The sequence below is a fragment of the Dunckerocampus dactyliophorus genome, chromosome 9 (genome assembly GCF_027744805.1).
Source record: "Dunckerocampus dactyliophorus isolate RoL2022-P2 chromosome 9, RoL_Ddac_1.1, whole genome shotgun sequence".
Lineage (NCBI taxonomy): Eukaryota > Metazoa > Chordata > Actinopteri > Syngnathiformes > Syngnathidae > Dunckerocampus > Dunckerocampus dactyliophorus.
The window spans coordinates 30,524,177-30,545,664 of NC_072827.1; the positions used below are offsets into that span (position 1 = coordinate 30,524,177).

At 41.5% G+C, this 21,488-nt stretch overlaps 1 protein-coding gene across 2 annotated transcripts; it reads right to left on the minus strand.

Annotated features, from left to right (window-relative positions):
• Nucleotides 1-43: 43 nt before the first annotated feature.
• Nucleotides 44-20,307, minus strand: srpx (sushi-repeat containing protein X-linked). 2 transcript variants are annotated; one of them, XM_054788015.1, is made up of 10 exons: nucleotides 20,068-20,306; nucleotides 12,653-12,709; nucleotides 7,759-7,947; nucleotides 7,429-7,605; nucleotides 6,647-6,773; nucleotides 6,450-6,571; nucleotides 5,247-5,426; nucleotides 3,337-3,470; nucleotides 2,312-2,433; nucleotides 44-2,239 (listed from the first exon to the last, which is right to left on the minus strand). In XM_054788015.1, the coding sequence occupies exons 1-10, from the start codon at nucleotides 20,216-20,218 to the stop codon at nucleotides 2,056-2,058; spliced, it is 1,443 nt and encodes a 480-aa protein (XP_054643990.1). In that variant the 5' UTR covers nucleotides 20,219-20,306; the 3' UTR covers nucleotides 44-2,055. The 2 variants fall into 2 exon arrangements, with proteins under 2 accessions (XP_054643990.1, XP_054643991.1); XM_054788016.1 differs by lacking the exon at nucleotides 12,653-12,709 and having other exon boundaries at nucleotides 20,068-20,307.
• Between the last annotated feature and the right edge of the window lie 1,181 nt (nucleotides 20,308-21,488).

A 21,488-nucleotide genomic window follows, 5' to 3' on the forward strand; every position in this document is an offset into this window, starting at 1 on the left:
TATGCGTTGAAACTACACTTTAGAATAAGGCTGTTCAAAGAAATTGTTTTTGCTGGGCAAAGATCTTTTATGTGACAGGAGTACTCTGTGTTGTTGAAGGAAAAAACAAAACAAACACTAAAGTCAAAGATCATCTACGAGCAACCTGCTGTTTTAAAGACATGCTGCAAAAACAAGTCAAAGATCATCGGCATGACAGGAGCACTCTGATGTTTTTAAGGTTGCACTACAAAAAAAAAATCACCAGTTGAAGATCATGTTTATAGCAGGAGTGCTTCGCTTTTGTTAAGCACCTACTACAAAAACGCTAGTCAAAGGTCATCTATATAACAGGAGCTCACTTTTTTTTGAAGGATGTACTGCAAAAAAAAAAAAAAGAAACAGTCAAAGATCCTCTAAATAACAGGAGAGCCCTGCTGTTTATAAAAGAAAACTGCACTTTTTTTAGTATCCAGTCTTCCGTCTGTCCCGTTGCAGTGGCTGGAGGCGTTGTGAGTGACGCTGAGACGAGCGAGGCGTCGTGTTACTCCGCCAGATGAATGTAGTTTTTCCTGTTAGCTGCTACAATAACAACATCGCTGTAGTTGGTTAATATTCAGATCACTTATGGAAATGCAACACTGTTGCCGTTTTTGAGGGGTTTTTTAGGGCTTTATTGTCAAAATAGCTCCCAGGATGTGCAGTTTTAGCGGGCTCATGCTAACTCATTTCCTCTTGTGTTCTTGTTTCATAAGGATTGTGGACGATGGGCAAAATTTTTTTAAAAAAGTGCAGTTTTCCTTTCAAGACATACTGAACTGCAAAAACAGTAGTCAAAGATCATCTGTGTGACAGGAGTGCGCTGATGTTTTTAAGGTTACACTGCGAAAAAAAAAGGAATCGCCAGTCGAGGAGCTTCTATTTAACAGCAGTGCTTTGCTTTTTTTAAGGACCTACTTCCAAAACACTAGTCAAAGATCCTCTATATGACAGGAGTAGCCTGCTGTTTTTAAAGACCTACTTCAAAAACGGCAGTCAAAGATCCTCTGTATGACAGGAGTGCTCTGATGTTTTCAAAAGTTGCACTGCGAAAAAACCCCAAAAGAAATTGGCAGTCAAAGATCTTCTATAACAGCAGCGCTTGTGCCGTTTTTAAGGACCGACCAACTCCTTTGTATGAAAGGAGTGCTCAGTTGCTTTGAAGGACCTACTACAAAAACAGCAGTCAAAGATCCTCTATATGGCAGGAGTGATGTGTGTTTTTGAATAATGTACTGCAAAAAAAAAAACAAAAAAATACACGAGTGAAAGATCATCTATATAAACAGGAGCACTCTGGTGTTTTTAAAGACCTTGCAAAAACAATAGTCAAAGATCATCTATATTACAGGGCACCAATAAAAACACCAGTCATAGCTCTTCTATATAACAGGAGCACTTGGCTTGAGCTACAAAAAAGATGCTGGTCAAAGATCCTTTAAATGACAGGAGCTTTCTGTGGTTATTCAAAGATCCTCTCTATGGCAGGACCACTGATTTTGAGGATGTACTGTACTACAAAAAAAAAAAAAACCTCCAGTCAAGGATAATTTATACGACAGGAGCATTTTGCTGTTTTTAAAGACCAACCGCAAAAACACCAGTCAAAGATCCTCTATTTAAAGAGAGCGCTCCCCAGTTAAAAAGTGTTTTATGATGGCCACAGTTTGACCCTGGACCAGACCATGCACACGTGCATGACTCCCATGGCGATGGCGAGTGTGAGAATACGTTATTGTTATGATATTTATGATTCATGTTATTATTAGAATTCAAGTGGGACATAAATAGCACATCTTTCCACTCCATACAGTAACAATACGTTTTTGTACAAAACTTTTTTTCTTTTGAGAAACAATCGTTAAAAAAGTAAAAAACAGGTAGACAAGACACAGGAATCAATATGATTGTCGTGACATGTGACTTGATACACACACACACGCGCACACACGCACACACGCGCACACCTCGTGGACTGTGTGACTTCCTGCACAAGTGCGTGCTGCAAGTCTAGGGGCCAGGTCCACGGGGGCCCCGTTATGATTGACAGCTCTGTCCGGCCGCCTGCTGCAGGACCATCTCGTCCTTGCGCAGGGGGAAGGTGTCGATGGTGGTGAACAGCTCGGCCGCCGTGATGGGGAACGGGTAGCGCTGTTTGTCCGTGCCCTGCTTGTCCACCACGAGCATCTGGAAGGACCTTTGAGGAATCTGGAGCAACAACCTGGGCAACGCACAGGACAGTGACTACCAAACAAACACACGTGTGTGTGTGTGTGTGTGTGTGTGTGAGTACCTGAGCTGCAATGACAGCACTGGGGGGAGAAGCCTGTGTCGAATGCGGCCAATCTGGGCCGGGTAAGTCCCGACCAGCTCAATGACAGTCACGTGACGCAGGTCCAGTCCACACTGGGCGTGCTGTTGTCACCAGAGACACCACTTTAACAGCTTGCATATCATAGATTAGAAGATCAAAGGTGGAAGCCAGGCCAGGGGGAGGAGTACACAGGGGGTGCCAGGTGGTTGGGCCCTCCCATGTGGGTCCCGGTTGGAGCAGGACAGGAGAACCCATCACCGCAGCAAAGACATGTATGAATTGCAGCATCATGTGAGTTGGGTGGCAGACGAGAGCAGGCCCCCTCACACAGGAGCCAGGCCAGGGTGAGGGCACCTGGTGGTTGGGTCTCACCTGTGGGGCCTCAGCCTATGGACCCACACCCATGGACCCACCACCCCGCGAGGAAAAGGTTTCCAGTGCAACATGGGCACCCTGGGTTGGGTTTTCCTTCCCAGGGGAGGCAAGGGATGCCAGGGGCTCCTCGTCACAGGCGCCAGGTGGTTGGGCCCTCATTCATGGGCCTGGTTGGGTGATTATGCCCATGGACCCAGCACCCACAGTGGTACTACACGTAAGGGTTCTAAGTCTGGCCAGTCAAGGGTGGGCCCCCTCACGCTCGAGCCAGGCAAGGGTTGGGTCCTGTGGGGCTTGACTGGAACCACAATCCCTGGTGGAACACATTAAGGGTCCTTTGTCTCCAGGGGGTTGCCTTGTGGTCGGAAGGAGCCCCAGGGGACCACCCCAATGGACCCATCACCCGTGCTGGACCCAGCTGCTGATTTTCATTGTGTTGGAAAGGCGATGTCATGATGTCACCATGACTTAGTAGCTTGTGACAAGGCGGACTCTGAGAATAGCCTAATTAGAGGAGGTGTCTGTGTCTTCTCCCCCCCCTCCCCCACCCCCACCCCCAAACCCTGCATGTTTGCCACTCATACAACATTGTAGAGAGGAAACAGGCAGCTATTTCTTCCAGGCCTCACCTGCAGATTAGTCATCTGGAAGCGGTAATTATGATTGGCAGCCGTCGGGGCAGAGATAATGAGCAGTCGTCGCTTCTCGTAGAACTGGTCCAGCAGGGCGGCCGCCGTGCGCACCCCCACGTTAATGTTCATGGCTGCGATGAGGACAATGAAGCGTGACGGAACGAGGCAATGCGACGACAGAGGAATACATTTAGGCCGGTTCAGACTGTGAAATGAGCGCGCCGGAGGCAAAAGCAGATAAATAAGCAGCATGAATAATAGACGAGGAACACTTCAGACATTACTCTGGTTGTGTTTTCAGCCTGGTTTGTTATTCCGTGCACGGCCAAGAAGGCACAACATTTTGGGCTGAATTCCACATCATGTATCAAACAAACTCTCAGTGTTCCTTTTGTCAGGGGAATAACGAGGCTTATTGCAGCTGTGTTTGTGATATCACACACGTGAACACAACAGTAACCAACGTATGCTCTCACACAGCACAGCAGCTGTGGTCTCTTTGAATATACTGTACAGCATAGGTGTCCAAAGTGCAGCCTGGGGGCCATTTTCGGCAGGCGGCTGTTTTTTTATTGGCCCGCGAACAAAGTATAACTTAACAAGAAAACTCTAAAAAAAAAAAAACAACAACACCAGAAAAATGGAAACATTTTTACGAGAATAAAGTCGTAATATTATGAGGAAAAAAATGTCATTTTAGTAGCATAGAGTTACATTTTTTTATTTTTTAAAAGTCATAATATTTTGTGTAATTTTTGGAAAATATGGTTGCGGAAAAAGTTATAATGTCGCAACAATAAAGTCAAAATATTATCGGAAAAAAAAAGAATTCAGGAAAGGAAACTGACTGGACGTAAAAGAACAGCTGACATTTTGAGAATAAAGTCCAAATATTAAGAGAAAAAAAAGTTGCATTTTTACAAAAAGTAATATATAAAATGTAATATTACACTATGAGGACAAATAGTGTCATTTTAGCAACGGAGTTGAAATATTAAAGAAAAAATACGTTATTTTTACAAAAGTCAGAATATTATGAGAAACAAACAAAACAAAGTTGTACGTTGGTTTTGGAAAATTAGGTTGGGGAAAAAGTAAAATTATCAAAATAAAGTCAAACTATTATGAGAATAAAGTCCTAATGTACAAAAGGAAGTTTTATTTTTTTTATGAAGAAAGTCAAATATAAGAAAATGAAAACGAACAAAGGGCAAAGTTCATGCTAATAATAGCTTTTTCACGTACACAATATCACAAAGCTCAGATGCAATTTTTTCGTGACTGGAAATAGTTTGGACACCCACGATATACAAAATAAACCAAAAAATATAACATAATCTAAAAGAAAGTGAGAAAAAATAAGAAAATAATGATTAGATATTAGTTATAACATACATATTATATTATGGTACATTAAAAACATTATTTTATATAATATTTTATTTTATTGCATCATGGGAATTGCTAATTCTATATTTTTCTTATGTGTGAATAACAGCTCTTCCACATACATGAGGTGAACATCATTAAATGGGAATTAATTAATTCACTCATTAAATATAAAAGGAAATGTATTAAACTATCCATTAATTTATTAAAAACACAAAATCTAATCTTGTATTGAATACATTTTTTTCATGCATTTATTTCAACTGAAAATATATTAAAGCCCAAAATAATTTTATATAATTTATCAAAATAAATCTGAATATGTTATTATTGTGGTTGTAAAACGGTATTGCATCATAATAACTGCTGCTCCTAACATTTTTATTTAAAAAAACTCATTAAAAAACATTTTTCAGACACGTATTAAATAAATACAAAGTTAATGAATTCAAGTAATGAATAAATTCATGAACTGAATAAGATAACATTTTGTTTGTTATAATTAGTTGAATACATACGCGCACAGGTGGTGTCACTTCCGGACCAGGTGAGTCCGTACTGGCACACCCTGGCGGCGCTGCCCTGTAGATCGGCGCCGCCCGCGCAGGTGAAGTCGCAGGTGGCGCCGTAGTTGTCTTCGTCGCTGTCACACTTCATGTATCCGTTGTCAGGAGGGGAGAGAGGACTGCAGCGTCGCACTAGAGAAGAAGACAGTGGGCGTGCGGTCACAACACCAGGCCTGCTTCCTATCCAGTACGATGTGGATGACAAGCACATTTGCAGGTTTGGGCCTCCAAAGTCCTGCCTGCGAGACATTTGTGGCTCACGGCTCATTTGACAGTACAATGGCTCATGGCGTATTGGAAAAAAATACTTCATCCTTACGACGGAGTATTAAAATAATACAAATTTAGACAACATTATTCTCGTAATAGGACAAGCTTTTTCTAGTAAATTTACGACTTTATTCTGGGAAATGAACAACTTTATTCTCATAATATTACCAGTTTTTTCCAGTAAATTTATGACTTTATTCTTGGAAATTTACAAATGTATTCTCCTAAATATACAGCCTTGTTCTCGTAATGTTACAAGTTTTTTTTATCATAAATTTACAACATTATTCTCGTAAATTTCCGATGTTATTCTCAAAATCGCTGATTTTTTTACTCCGTTGTACATACAGTAATACTACCCTGGCTTTTTTTTTTTTTTTTAACCAAAACACAAATAAGTATTTTAAATTGTTTTTTAAGACAGAAAAAACTGGACATACAAAATAAAATTTAAAAATGTTAAATTAAATAACAATCTATCATAATATAATATATAAATAATATTTACATATATAAATTTTCTAAAATCTAATATAAAAATCTAAAATATAAAAATATACAGCAATGTAATACTAAAAAATAATCATAATAATGCATTATAAAATAAAAATAAATATATAAATAGAAAGAGGGTTTTTTTCAAGGTTTTTTTCCTAAAATGTTGAGTCAATCCCACTTCAGTCGCCAAATATGACTCCCTGCACAAAAATTCAAATATTATTATTATATTATTATTATATTTTCCCCAATGGAATAAATGAATAAAGTATTAGTATGAGTATTTGAAAAGCCCCTCTCGTCATACTTGGTTACTAACCGAGTCCTAAAGTACAGTGAGTGTCTACACGCGCGCATCAAAGAGTTGGAATCCTTTTTGAATCCCACCTCTCACTCTGACAGTGAAGCGGCAAGACCCTTTGTTCCCTGCGCGGTCCAACACGGTGTAGGACATCTTGTGGAGACCCTCTGGGAAGTCGGACTTGGGAGGTTTCCCTTTCAGGATCACGCTGCAAAAGGACATGATGGTTTCATCATTCTTTGTGCGATGGCGCCGTGGAATACCCAACAGGACCCCGGCATACTCTGTAAGGACGCCATCGGCCGTGTCCACGCCCTCGGGAGTATCCCACCTCACCCTGGCCGTGAGTTTGCCTGGTTCTGCCCACTTGTCCTTCACATGAGGACACTTGATTTTTGGAGGATCGATATCTGCGAGTAATGGAAAAGACAGCAAGGAAAGGAAAAAAAACGTACCGTTATACAGCGGATTCATTGATTCATTCATTCATTCATCAGAAGGTCCAACTGAATCCATAAGAAATAATGTAAATCCAATTCATGTGTCCCAGAAAGAGAAAAATGCTAATATAAAATACATATAAATGCATAACCTGCCTGCATACATGATGAATAAAAGGGATAAATGAACAATTATGCTTACTTTTACGTGACTGTTGCCAAAGACAGGATGAAGCAGCAAGATCAACACGGACACCACTTTCCTGTTTTACCATGAGTGTTTTTTCTTGAATTCGCACCTCAAGTCTCTGCTTTTCTTTTGATCGTGGCTGCAAAATAGCCCAAGATGGTGCCAAAGAAAGTTGCAAGCGCCAGTATTTTGATAAAGAAGGTGAGAAACACTACTGAATTCAAGTAATAACAATAATAGTAGTCATTTTAAAGCGCAGGCAGAGATAGATAAAGCTGTGAATGTTAATCGTTCATGATACTTCCAGTTACGTCCAACTACAAGACCACGGCTATGAATAGCTATGCTTTCTGATGTAATCGGAGACCTCGGGTTATTTGGAGCGTTCACGGTCGTCCAAGGCTTAAAAACAACAACAACAATGCGCTAGCTTACCGACACAGGTGGGGACCGTGGCGCTCCAAGCCTTGTTGTGCTGGCAGGTGGCCGTCTTGGAGCCCTTCAGAGTGAATCCGGGCGAGCAGAAGAACTCACAGCGGGAGTTGTAGTAGGAGCCGTCTGAACACTTGTAGCCGCCATTAGCGGGCATGCTCATCTTGGGACAGCGGATCTCTGCCAGAGAAAGAAGTACTTGCAAGGATGTTCCAAAATGAAGTAGAAAGCTATACAATAATTAAAAAAAAGGAAGAAAACGCCTGGGAAACGTATCCCGGACGAGAAGAAGACAATTACAGCAAAGTGGCAGCTTTGGAGAACGACACTCACCCCGACATGCGTAGTTGGACGACCAGTGTTTGCTGGCCATGCACACCACCTCCGTGCTCGGCGTCTCGTATCCTTGCTTGCAGCGGATTTTACAGCGCGTTCCCATGACGTTCTTGGAGTGCTCTCCTCTGGGAGTGCGGCAGCTCACGTCGCCATGTTTCACCTTTATTGGCGCGCACCATGCCGTCCCTAAAAAGTGCAGAGAGTCGACTCGAGAATGGATGTTTTGAAGGATCTTTGTTAGGAGGGGGGGATGGATAGCATCAAGTGGCGCTCGGATGCATTGGATTTCTTATGACCTTATTTGGTATGTCTGCAAGAGGGGCTGAGTAAAACAGCGTAGCAGTGCCCAACCCGATCCAGCAGAGGGAGCTGTTTACATTTACAGTGGAACCTTTAACGTCAAAAGCAACGCGATTCAAAACTATAGAAATCAATCAATAAATAAATAAAAGTCGAGCATTTATAATTTGGCTGTCAACAAAAACATAAATAAATCAATACAGAAATAAAACAATTCTTCTATGTAAAAATAAAACAATTATTATCATTACTATTATTGATTATGGTTATTTTTTATATGTATTTGCATGGCTGTGCATTTTTAGACATTCCACTAAATCAATCAATAAATAAAAAAACAATTTCAGTGGAATGTCTAAAAATGCACAGCCATGCAAATACAAATACAAATCAATAACCATAATCAATAATAGTAATAATAATAATAAAGGAAAATGAAAATATCAATAATGATTAAATCAATATGTAATAATAATAGAATTATTTTAAATCAAGTGGAACCTCCAAAGTAAGATCTGAGAGTTGTGAAGTTATTAAGTTATGTAGACTTCGGAACCCAACCACATTTTCTGGAAAACAACATGAAATTGCACACATGATGTCACAGGAGACCTCAGTTCAGTGAGCATCAAAGGCTTTACTATTTTGCTTTTTCTTTGCCTTTGAATACCGAAAGAGGTGGCCGAGCAGAAGAGCGTATGAAGTACGCAGACTCACACGCAGTCAGACGTGGACTGGTTTTATTGTTTTTAACATTTTACAGCGGTTAGCTTCTTTTGACACTTGTATAACAATGAAGAATGTTCAAAAATAAAACCTGTAACGTGCTTGACCTTCACATTACGTCGTTGCCGTTAATATTAACAGCCGTGAACTTATTTTTACACTTGCATGAGCATGAAAACATTGCTTGTTCAGTTTTAGAATGGCAGCAGTTTCATTCTGGAACAGACGAATTGTAATGTGAGACATTGTAACTCTCAACCAGCGTCCCAGAAGAGACTGCATTCAACATTTCATTTCCAACACATTACGTGCAGTATTTTCTATTTCATATGGAGCAATAATCCCTATATCGGGGATGTGCAAAGTGCGGCCTGGGGGCCATTTGTGGCCTGCAGCACATGTAAAAAAAAATATAATTTATCAAGAGATTTTCCAAGCAGTAGTTTTCCAAGAATAAAGTACAGTGTTCCCTCGTTTATCGCGGGAGATCGGTTCCCAAAATAGCCCGCAATAAGTGAAAGCCGTGAAGTAGCCAACTTCATTTGTTTTAAGGCTGCAAAAGACCTCATACACTTTTCTCAGGCAGGCAATAACATTCTCGCACATTTCTCTCTAGTTTAAACACTCTCCAAAAAGTTAAAACCGTAGTTTGTATTTTAACGATCAACCTGAATGATCAACACAAGAAATTATGAAGTCACTCATATTTCACTCCTGTGACCCCGCCTTTTCATCCTGGTGCCGTTCCGCTGTACCGGAGCGTTTTGTATCCTTGTTAAAACACATTGCTGCAGACAAGCTGAACAGTCATTACAAGCTAGCAAGCAAGCTACCAATGACACAGGAGACATGGCAGCACGGCAGGACGCAGAAAACAATGTGCGGTGCAGACAGACGAGAGAGGGAAGAGAGGGACACTCAACTTCCCACAATAAATGGCCCGGCTCGGCCTGGAACAGCGTTCAGACGCTGTCATTTAAAAAAACAGAAGGGAGAAGAAAAATCCGCAAAACCGTGAATCCACAAAAGGTGAACCGCAAGAGCGCGAGGGAACACTGTATATAGAAAAAGTTGTACTAATACGGGAAAAAGTAGTAATTTTATGAGAATAAATTGTAATATTATGAGGAAAAATAACATCATTTTAGTAGCATAAAGTTGAAATATTCAAGAAAGACTTGATGTTACAAGAATAAAGTAAAACAATATGGGAATAAAGTCATAATTGTGAGAAAAAAAGAAAAAAGTTGAAATAGTTGTAAAATTAAAAAAGCATAAATGGAAAAAACAGCTGCAATTTCCCAAGAATATACATTATTCATATTCATTTTACTAATGTTTTTTTTAAGTCTGAATATTATGAGAAACAAACAAAACGACATTTAAAATAATTTCAAAATAATTTTTTAATTGTAATTTTTGTTCATTTTTATTAATTTTATTAAATATTATTAATATTTATTTAACGACGATACCAATCATAATAATAAACTTTCTGCTTCTGATACCGATAACCAATAAATACATTTTTTTTTAATTATGATCTGGAGTTGTAGTCTGTTTATACTTGGAGGTAAGAACAACTCAAACAACGCTGGATGTGACCAGTAGATTTATCCTAATCGAATATCATGACATGACATGACTACTATTAATAAAAACATTTTAAAAAATGGCAAACCGTGGTTCTCAGGGGTTTACTAGCCTACAAAAGCTGGTCCCCTCAATGATGGTAAAGAGCTGCCATCATCATGGCTGATGAAATCACAGATCGCTTGAACCCTCAGATCATCTCTGGGGGGAATCTGACGTCAGCGGAGTGTTTTTTTGTTTGTTTTGTTTTTTGCTGTTTCGTGGTTGCCATATGTCGTATTCTGGTCACTGGGCAGCAGTGATGTTGCACTGATGACACATTAGCTGATTACACTACCTTCACACTGCATGGAAAAAAAGTTCTCCTCACATACCTTGTGGAAGTGGTTTATGGCCTCTTACTTTGTCCTTCTTGCCCCCTCTGTTTGAAAGCCTTTCTTACATTCAGAATAACTAAACTGGAGGCTAACTAGTTTGCATGCTGTGTTTAAAGCGGAGGCCGTCTTTTGTGTGCCTGCAGTGATCCTGTAGCCTGCTCATTATAGTTGAGCAGTGTGGTGTCAACAAAAACTAATAGGAGTGTAAAGGTGGCTCTAGGGGTGTTATTTCATGTCTACAGGTCTCTAATCATGGTTAAAAAAACATTTTCAGAAAGTCCTAAACAGGGCTTCTATGCTCTAACTACAAAAATATTCCATTGATTAATATTGAATCCTACTTTGCAGAGATTCACTTATCATGGTCAGGTCTGGAACTAATTAACCGTGATAAACAAGAGACGACTGTACTTGGAAAGATTAGAAAAAAGACAACAAAAAATGGGAAAAAAGAGCAAAGACCGAAGTCCATACTAATAATACGCCTTTTCGCCTTCCTCACAAAGCTGAGATGTTTCTTTTCTTGAAATATACATAACAGCTTAGCGGGGATGCTCCGATCGATCGGCCACCGATCAACATCGGCCAATATCCGTGAAAAAGCACGTGATCGGCATATGCCGAGAAACGCCTTTGAACGCCGGTCACAAAAGTCGATCACCTGCGGCTCGTACTGTTGCAGCATGCAGCTTGTAGCAAGCGTCTCCAGCCCACTTTCCTTTCCTTCACACTGCACAGGCGTTCATGTCTGTATGTCATTTGTGCGAGTCATATCAATTTTGCACCCTGCAAAACATGCCAAGAAATATCTTGCCGGGGTGGCGCCTAAAAGCCTGAATTTAATGCGGCATTTGAAGAACAAACCCTTGACGGAGTATGGCGAGTTTTCGGGGCTCACGATGTGATCATCAGTCAAGCGGCAGCTAAATGTAGCAAACGCTGAACACTCGCTCACATGTGCGGAACCCGAAAACGAATTGAATTCATGTGACTAGATGACCAGCGGAGGAAGACAGTGGGTTTGCTGACCCCCCTGCATGATACCTGGAAGTCCTGCTAACGCCATCAAACTACAGTATGTACTCTCCTAAGTCTCCTTAAAGGGGTAGTTGGGATTTTTTGACATGAAGTTGTATGACATCCCCATCAGCAGTGTAGTACGTCAACAGTCACTGTCTGAGAAAAGTGTATCAAGTGTATGGTGGGGGCTTTTACAGCCTTAAAACCCATCATCTTCTTCTGTAAGTTTCATGAGTGATATGTGCTGTCAAATATGTTTTTGTCTAAATGAAGGTGATTTTATGGTTACCTTTTTCATATCATATACACAAAAGTACATTTAAAAATGTACTCTTGATCTGTGTGATCGGTATCAGCCGATTTCAATCATGGAAGATCGGTATCGGAATCGGCAGCATAAAACCCTGCCTGGAGCATCCCTGCTTCTTAGAGCCAGCATTAAAGCCAAGTCCGCTTACTGCCTTAAGAGATCAACAAAGAAAAAGGCTGCAGGAGCTCGTCTAAAGGATTGGATTGCACCGCGATTGCTGTTGATTTCCTGTGTGCAGCCTTTAAGTAGCACTAGTTACCATGTCAACCATCGTCCAGCCTAGCATAAAAGCTGAACGTTAACCCGCAAATCTCCCTCTGTGATCATCAATAGGAAGAAAACAAACATCTCTCTGCCTCCCAGACTGAACACAAATCTATGACGCTTACGTAAAAGATGATTTGCCAAGTTCGAGGGGCCCACATGCTTCTAGTGGGAATCCAAATCTGCAGTTTATTTCCTGCTGGCTCAAACCCTGAGGACGCTCACACTCGGCTAACTTCCACTCGGAATCAAATAAACAGGAGCATTGATCAGAGTATTTGCTGTATCACAATGGTATCACCTTGAAATGCATGAGAATACCAGTCCTCATCATCTCCGTAGGCGCGCTGTCCTGACCCTGGGGATGGAAGCAAAGGATGAAGAAAAAGCAAGAAGAAAAAGACAAGCATCCAAGATGTTAGGCAATGTTTTAAATGCACCCTCCTGGGATGACATCTCCAGGATCACGTTTTTAAAAATTGCTTTTACATCTGAAACAGACTCACAAGTGAGAGCGCGAGTGGGGGCGTGGGGGCGTGTTTGGGTTGAAGTCATGCAGAAAGAGTGAACCTCAAATGATCCTTTTTCTTCCGTCCACGTCGGACATGAGGCCCAATGATTTTTCTCTCACAAAAGTGATGTTGTAAAAAATGTGTAGAAATCCTTGGAAACACTTTAGCTCTCTTTTAGTGCCTTTCGTCTCCGTTCTTTTTGGGAGTCTTACATTGGAGCTGCGCCTCATTACACAAACAAAAACATCCATTTTAATACCTGAAGTTTGAAAAAGGCAGCTTTAGAAATGCATTTTCCCTCTTTCTCTTTTTCAAGCTGACACTTTATTGGAGGAACAACAAAAACATCACGCATTCTGAATAGCTGCACCTCAATATGGGAACAGAAAAGTGGTCCATTTTGCATAGCGGCGCTTTAAAAATTATTTTTTTCTTTGCTTTTTTTAAAGCTGCTGTGCCTCATTATAGGGCCGAATAATTGATCAATTTTGTGTAGCCGCACCAAAAATGTATCAGTTTTGCATAGTCTTGTGCTTTTTTTGTTAAGACAAAAAAAAAATCAAACCGTTTTGCATAACTGAAGTAAGCATTTTTCCCCCAAATTTTGTGCAACTGCTGAAAATGTTCAAACTGTTGCACCTCGTCGCAGGGCCCAAAAATTTGCGTTTGTTCCCCAAACTGCTGCGCATTATTGTCGGAACAAAAAGGAAAAATTCATTGTGCATAAATGAAGCAAGCATTTTTCTCTTTTTTTTTTTTTTACATTTTTTTTTTTTATTTAAACAGAAATGTGCATAGCTGGGTTTAGCAGCTTTAAAAAAAAAAATCATTTTTCTCTTCCCTTTTTTTCCAAAGCTGCTGTGCCTGCGTGGGATGCAAAAAAATTCATCAATGTTGTGAAGTTGCTAACATTTTTCAAATCATGGGTCGGCCTGTCATGCTAATCAATACATCAATTAACCGCACGATAAATAAAAACAAATTTGATCATTTTGCCGGCCTCGATATATTGACACGTGCACGTGCGTTTGTTTTCCTCCTCTCTCTCTCTCTCTCTCTCGACCAAACAGGCTGGATGACAAGAAGGTTCACTCTGTGCATCTGTCTTAACACCTGGGCGTGTCGCTTCTATCGCAGAATGAACGGAGTGAGTGAACCCTCCTGTCAGTCATTCAGTCTCTTTGTCCCAGTGGGGAGAGGCGGGACAAGGAGACGTTCCCACGGAAGGGGACGTGTGTTGCTCTTGTGCTAACTAACTGCACCGAAGAACACTTGAATGCAATCAAACAGATTTTATTTATTGTTTATATTGTTTTTTATTGAAGTCTTTTTTTTCCTTACAAGTCATTTTTTTATTGTTTTTGGTTCTGATTGTGATTTTTATTTAAGTGGAATTTTTACGAAAAGAGACAGTCCATTTTATTTTCATTGTTTTTTTTGGTCTTTTTTTGTTTGTTTAATTTCTTCTGTTGTTTGTTTGTTTAATTTCTTTGATTTAAAAGCTCTTAACATTCCAATTACAATCTTAAATACTTTTGATAAGTTAGCTTACTGCTTTTAAGGCGGTGTATTCAAGCTACTATGCCAAATATTCTCATTACATCAATGAAAAAAAAATAAATAATGTTGACAATAATATCGTTTATTGGCAATAATTTGTAGGACAATCATCGTCCAGCACAATTTGTTATCGCGACAGGCCTAAAAAAATATACATTTAGCATATTTGTTGTTGTTTTCCCAAACTGCTGCACTTTTTTGCTGAAACAAAAAAATCAATCCATTCTGCATAAATGAAGTGAGCCTTCTTTCCTTTTTCCAACCAAAAAATGTGCATAGCTGGAGTCAGGAGCTTTAAAAATAAAGTATTCTCTGCTGTGCCTCATTGTGGAATCAAAAGCAATAATGGCAAGAGCTATACGCTATTTTCAAACTGCTGTGCTTTACTGTGCTGTTGAAGGAAAACAAATGGATCCATTTTGCACTGCTTTCTTTCTACATTCTTTTTCAAAGTGCTGTGCCTCTCATGACGTCAGGGGAGGTGTGCGTCACACTTAGAAAACCGTGGATCTAACGGGAACACAGGTAGAAGGTTGGATTTACACTGCATGTCTCAGGCTGGGATTCCAATTCATTGTCAGTACAGAATTCCATGCTTGGTTTCTCTTCATGCTGTCAGGTTTGGTCACTGCAGTGTAAATCCAGCCTACAGGATGTGTAGACTTGCAGCACAGTGAATAAATGCGTAGGAGCGTAGAGCTGGCGCACAGCAGGTCAATCGCATAAGCGGAAGTGAGGAAGGGGGTTAAACTCCCTAACCTCGGCACGTTAGGGCGGTGAATGTGTGCTCTGTTCACGAATCACACAGAGGAGGTGTGTTCCTGTGCTCCTCCTCTCAGCTTCATACGTCAGTCTTTCGGTCAGCGCTCGCTGCCCATTTTCTCAATGTGGCTTTTTTTCCCCCTCCGACACCTCTCCAGCCACGCTGGGGCGGCACACACACAAACCCACGACCGCCACTGAGGTTTTCTTTTGACAGCGATGACACATCATCACTCACTGAAGAGCTGCTGCGTGCCGCCGACTGACTGGCAAAAAGGAAAACTTGACTTTGTACTTCACCAAGAGAGAAAATATACTGAAAAGTAATGAGAGAAAATGAGACACCAAAAGTGTTCTCTACTTAGCTGTGAAATTGTCTTTACAGACGTAGAAACCATGCCTGCTTTCACACCGCAAATGAAATACCTCACAATCATTTTTGCCCAACAGCCTAAAATCTAAACACTTTGCAAAGACTGGGTGTTCATTACCAGACAAAAACACAATGAAAACCCAGAAAAAAATGTGCAAAGTTTGCAGTTCTTAACATTATGAGAGCCCTCAAGACATGAACTAACACCCCTATAGTCCTCATCAACATCACAACAGGAAATAAGCCATGAAGACATAAATAGGTGCTTGTGTGTGTTGGTATGAATACATACAGTGCTACGACGGCCGAGAGGAGGTCGGACAGCGAGGGATGTTGGATTTGAGAGTTGAGTTTAAGATTGGCGTGGATTACAGCCGCAGCAGAAGACCATATTTTATTAGGGATTATTGTGCCTGTGGTGAGATCATTAATTGCAATAAAAGCCTGTTGTTCTGGCGATAGAGTCTGGTGCTTGTGTGTCTCACCGAACATCACAGTAACATTACTGACACCTAGTGACCTTTGCAGAATACTACATCTCATTCACAGCATCTTAAATGCATATTCTGATGCCTTATATTTGTATTTTATATTTATATTATATTTTATATTTGTAGTTTAGATCATTTAACCGGCCCGCACGGTGGTCTGGTTAGCATGTTGGCCAACACAGGAACAGTCTGGAGATCGGGAAGATGTCGATTCTCCCCTGGGGCATTTCTGTGTGGAGTTTGCATGTTCTCCCCGTTTGCATGTTTCTCCAGGTACTCCAGTTTCCTCCCACATTCCAAAAACATGTTTGTGGATAATTGGCGACTCTAAATGGCCCATAGGTGTGAATGTGAGTGTGAATGTGAGTGTTTGTCTATATGTGCCCTGCCATTGGCTGACCACCAGTCCAGGGTGTACCCTGCCTGTTGCCCAAAGCCACCTGGGATAGGCTCCAGCATGCCCCGCGACCCTAAAAGAGGAGAAGCGGTATAGAAAATGGATGGATGGATGGATCATTTAGCCATTTTTATGCTTAAAAATGATTAATTTAGGCAAAAAATACATAAAAATCTGCTTAAATATGAATATTCTAGACTGATAATAGGCTGTATTCAATCACAAAACAGCGAGGGATAACTGTACAGTCATTCTTCTTCTATGGTGCAATTGGATTTGGAGGAGTACCAGTACACACACGTCCCAGAATAATCCCACATTATTTGTCTATTTTCATCATGCAAAAGAAAACAGTTTGTGTTTCATCAGAATACATGCGAGGAGACTCACAACAGCGTCGGCCCTATTTATTCTCTTCCAAAGTGCTGCAGAACATATGCCAAGTGAAACAACGCTGTTTCACCACAGCCTGGACTCATCATGTGCTGACTTTTATTGTGCAAGAGAGCAGAAGAAGATACAAGTAGTGAGAGTGAGGGGAGGCCACACAAAGTGGAGGCTAATAACAAAAAAGCTTTTTTTTGGTGTCTGCACTTGCCAAAAAGAATTAGATTACATACAATTTGGAATTCGATCACCTTATACGGGAAAAATATACCTCTAAAGTTGCCCAAGACTTTGTAAGCGCATTGTAACCTGCAGTGAAGCGTGACTGCTATTCTTGGCGCTCTCAATCTGAATGAATGCAATTTCAATGAAAGGTGATGAAGCGCAAACACGTGAAAGCGAGCACCGATTGCGAGAATGTGGCTTTAGCGGCTCAAAAAAGCATTTTCGCTGTCGCACGTTTATGACTCATGCCGGCTCACGAGTGTTTCATGTCAAAACATGTCCACAGAGAACATGTGACACATGGCAGCTAACGACATGTCACCTTGCCATCGCCGTCCTGTCTTCTTTTTAACTTCGGGGTGCTTTCTATTGCAAGGGAAAATAAAAAATGAGTGATCAGTGGAGGAGGCATGAAAGCGTCGTCGTCCCGGTAAACCTCCAGGAATGACAAAGGCTTTCAATTACAGAGGCTGATTTCCAATTAGCTTCTCTCTGTGGGCTCGCAACACAAACTGTCATTATGCGGAAGCGTGCACTCTAAATGCTAACGTGCGGTGACGGGCTGAGGCAGAGGAGATGGCATTTTCGTTATATTCTCATTTCATGATGAAGATGCGTCCTTTTGCTCCATTGCAATAACGGTGGTTTACAGAAGTATATAGAGTAGATCTTTTAGCTTAGACACGCATATGATCGAGCATTACAAAGAATGGAGAGAAGATAGTGGTGAAAAGACAAACTGAACTCCTCTAGCCAATTTAAAGGGTTCCCGTCTGGTACATGTGCAACACCTTCACAACGTTTTTGCGAATTAAAAACTCGAGTTGTGGGACGATTTTTGCCTTTTCTTATTGATCAGAGATCGAGCCCACCCAAGCTTTACGGCAGCTGCTGTATAGTGCTTGTTTTTTGCAGCAGGCCAGAAAGTAAATAAAGCCATGTCAGCAGTGTAGAAATAATGATTTGAGTGTAATGATTCATCGATACATCGATTTATATTCCTACATCGATCCAACTACATCCAATCTGTGTCCGGTAAATGTCCATTTCAGACGACATGTATATCCATCCATCCATCCATCCATTTTCCTCCGCTTATCCGGGTCTGGATGGCAGGGGCAGCAGTCTCAGTAGGGAAGCCCAGACTTCCGGTGCTCGGCCACCTCCTCCAGCGCCACTGGGAGGACACCAAGGCGTTCCCAGGCCAGCTGTGAGACATAATCCCTCCAGCGTGTCCTAGGTCTGCCCCGGGGCCTCCTCCCGGCTGGGCATGCCCGGAACACCTCACCAGGGAGGCGTCCAGGAGGCATCCGGATGAGATGCCCGAGCCCTTCAACTGGCTGCTCTGGATGTGAAGGAGCAGCGGCTCTACTCTGAGCCCCTCCCGGATGACCGAGCTCCTCACCCTATCTCTTAGGGTGAGTCCTGCCACCCTATGGAGGAAACTCATTTCAGCCGCTTGTATCAGCGATCTCGTTCTTTCAGTCACGACCCAAAGCTCATGACCATATGTGAGGGTGGGAACAAAGATTGACCGGTAAATTGAGAGCTTTGCCTTCCAGCTCAGCTCTCTTTTCACACGTGGTGGCACGTAGTAGCGCGCTACCACCACCAATCCTGTACTCTCGGTGCACCCCCCACAGGACATCACGAGGGACACGGTCGAATACCTTTTCCAAGTCCACAAAGCACATGTAGACCGCTACAGCAAACTGCCAATTACCCTCCAGGGTACACTCAAGGGTGTAGAGCTGGTCTAGTGTTCCACGACCAGGACGAAAACCACACTGCACCTCCTGTAGCCAACCAACGGGAATCTAGGAAACTTCACCTGCACTGTCCAGTACCCAGGCATTTATTTCACAGTCAGACTGGTTGAATTTTTGGATAAAAAGTTACTGAATCAATTTAAAGTTATTGAATCGTTCCGGATCGTGTCGTTCTAAATGAACCAATATTGCCCTCGATTTGTATCGTCAACCGATTGTGATACGAATCGAATCGTTATTAAAGCGAATCGTTACACCCCTCATGAAAATATTCCTACAGCCGCTTGCAATGTTTGCAAAATGACAATTTCAAGAGTGCAAGCAACAAACTCTGGACTTTGGGAGGAAAGACAAATATCCAAAAGACAGTGAAAAGGCTGAGCATATCACTGAAAAGGTAGACAAATTTATTGCTTCGGACAACCAGCCCATCTCCGTCGTGGAGAATGTGGGGTTTTGCCGTCTTTTAGAAAGTACGGATCCTCGCTATGTTCTGCCATCACGTCACCACATGGTTGATTTACAACAATTCCAGCCAATTCTAAATTCAATTGTCAAAGCGCTGGATAGCATCTGATTCCTACTAAAAACCAGTCATAGTGATACATCTCTATTTGGCTCCGTGGACATGTCAGCGTGACTAAAAAAGCCTTCTGGTATTCACCATGCACATACTAATAGTGATAACAAAGAAGCAGTGGGCCAACACAGCGAGGACAAGCAAACACACCCGTGTGAAATAAACTCACACTGAAGCAGTCACTGAAGCACTTTTCTTGTGTGGAGCTGGCTAAATGTCCCCATAAAGAAAGATGCATGAGTATGGACGTGCAAATGTGTTCATGTTTCAGCATGTGTGATTACATACGGCATGCACACCTTTGAAGTCCAAGTTGGATCCCAAACTGCAGGCTGGAAAAGTCAGCCTGTCCTCATTAAAAAAAGCATGCCTGTGTGTGCTTAAACATGTATTAAGTGGCCATTAAGGCTGGCTTGTAGACTTGCAAAGGAGGAAGACTGGGCTGCTGTGCTACTTTTTGTCCCCCCGCATGCACACTGCACTCCCCCCGCTCCATACCCCCTCCTCAAACACACACAAAAATTCACAACAAAAACAGTGCACCGCATCTGAACACACTGCTGGGAAGCCATGAGAGCAACCCAGGCCAGCTGCGTGTCCTTGTCCAAATAAAAAGAAGGATTCATACATTTTTTAAGAGAGATTTGTGTAGGTTCCTACCTTCATACGCGGAACAGATATAGATGTGGACGGCGCACATGAGCAGCAGAGTGGACCACATGTCCATGCTGTGAGAAGCGGGACAGAACAGGACAGGACAAGGACGGGGAAAGACGCTCCTCAAACGTGTGCAGGAAAACTTCCAGCGCATTCCTCCTTTTCCCCCCTCAAGAAGGGCCCGCCTCTTTGCTCCACAAACAAGAGAACACACAGTGTGGCTCACCCACTGACACGCACTCTTCATCACCTTTAAAGAGAGGACACAGTTGACACACTTCTTCTTCTCTTTCACTGGGCACAACATTAGGTACGCCTGCACAATCTAACCCGACATTCTGCTAGATTATAACGCTTATTATTATGGTCGAACTGCATTGCATCACACATTTAAGTGGCAATCACATTTGTGTCTAATTTATGTCAGATCTCAGTGCAGCATAAAGGGGAACATACAGTCATGGAAAAATGATTAGACCACCCTTGTTTCTTCACTTTCTTGTTCATTCGAATGCCCGACACAATTAAAGGTACCTTTGTTTGGACAAATATAACAAAAATAACTCATTAGAGTTGAATGTTTTGGCAGTACAATGCTATAGCTATTCATGTAAGAACTTAAGTGATTTTGGTGATTATGAAGAAAACCATGGAAGCTGCTGGATATCAGCTACTTGAATTCAACTCTTATGATCTATATTTGTTATCATCATTAGATTTGTCCAAACAAATGGACCTTTAGTTGTACCAGGCATTCAAATGGATCAATAAACTGAAGAAACAAGGCTGGTGTAAAATATTTTTTCCATGACTGTATAGCGTAATATAAACGGGAACCACACTTCATACTGTAATTAAAGTGGCAACCACAATGGCTCAGTGAAGTGGGCATCATTCTTGGTAACTTAAGTAGGGGTGGGTATCGTTTACATATTTTCCAATACCGGCCCCAAATCGGTACTTTTGACATGGTGCCGGTGCTTAACAGGTGCCCAAATCAGTAAAGGAAAACATAGTAAAAGTTATCGTACATGGCAATCGTATTTTGTAACTGAAGTGGGATCCCTACTTGGTAAACTGCATGGTAACAATATTTGATAACTGAAGTGGGATCCATACTTGGTAGACCACATGGTAACCATCTGTAGTAACAGAAGTGGCACCCATATTCAGTAAACCGCATGGTAACCATATTTGGTAACTGAAGTGGAATCCATTCTTGGTAAAAAGCATGGTAACCATATGTATTTAGTAACTGAAGTGGGATCTATATTTAGTAAACCGCATGGTAACCATACTTGGTAACTGAAGTGGGATCCATTCTTGGTAAAAGGTATGGTAAACATATGTATTTAGTAACTGAAGTGGGATCCACGTTTAGTAACCCGTACGGTAACCATATTTGGTAACTGAAGTGGGATCCA

Coding starts and splice junctions, on each gene's coding strand:
- srpx (XM_054788015.1), bottom strand. CDS start 20,218: ATGCGCTGGAAGTTTTCCTGCACACGTTTGAGGAGCGTCTTTCCCCGT. Junction 7,606..7,758: donor GTCCAACTACGCATGTCGGG/GTGAGTGTCGTT, acceptor TTTCTCTGGCAG/AGATCCGCTGTCCCAAGATG. Junction 6,774..7,428: donor CACGGTCCCCACCTGTGTCG/GTAAGCTAGCGC, acceptor CATTACTCGCAG/ATATCGATCCTCCAAAAATC.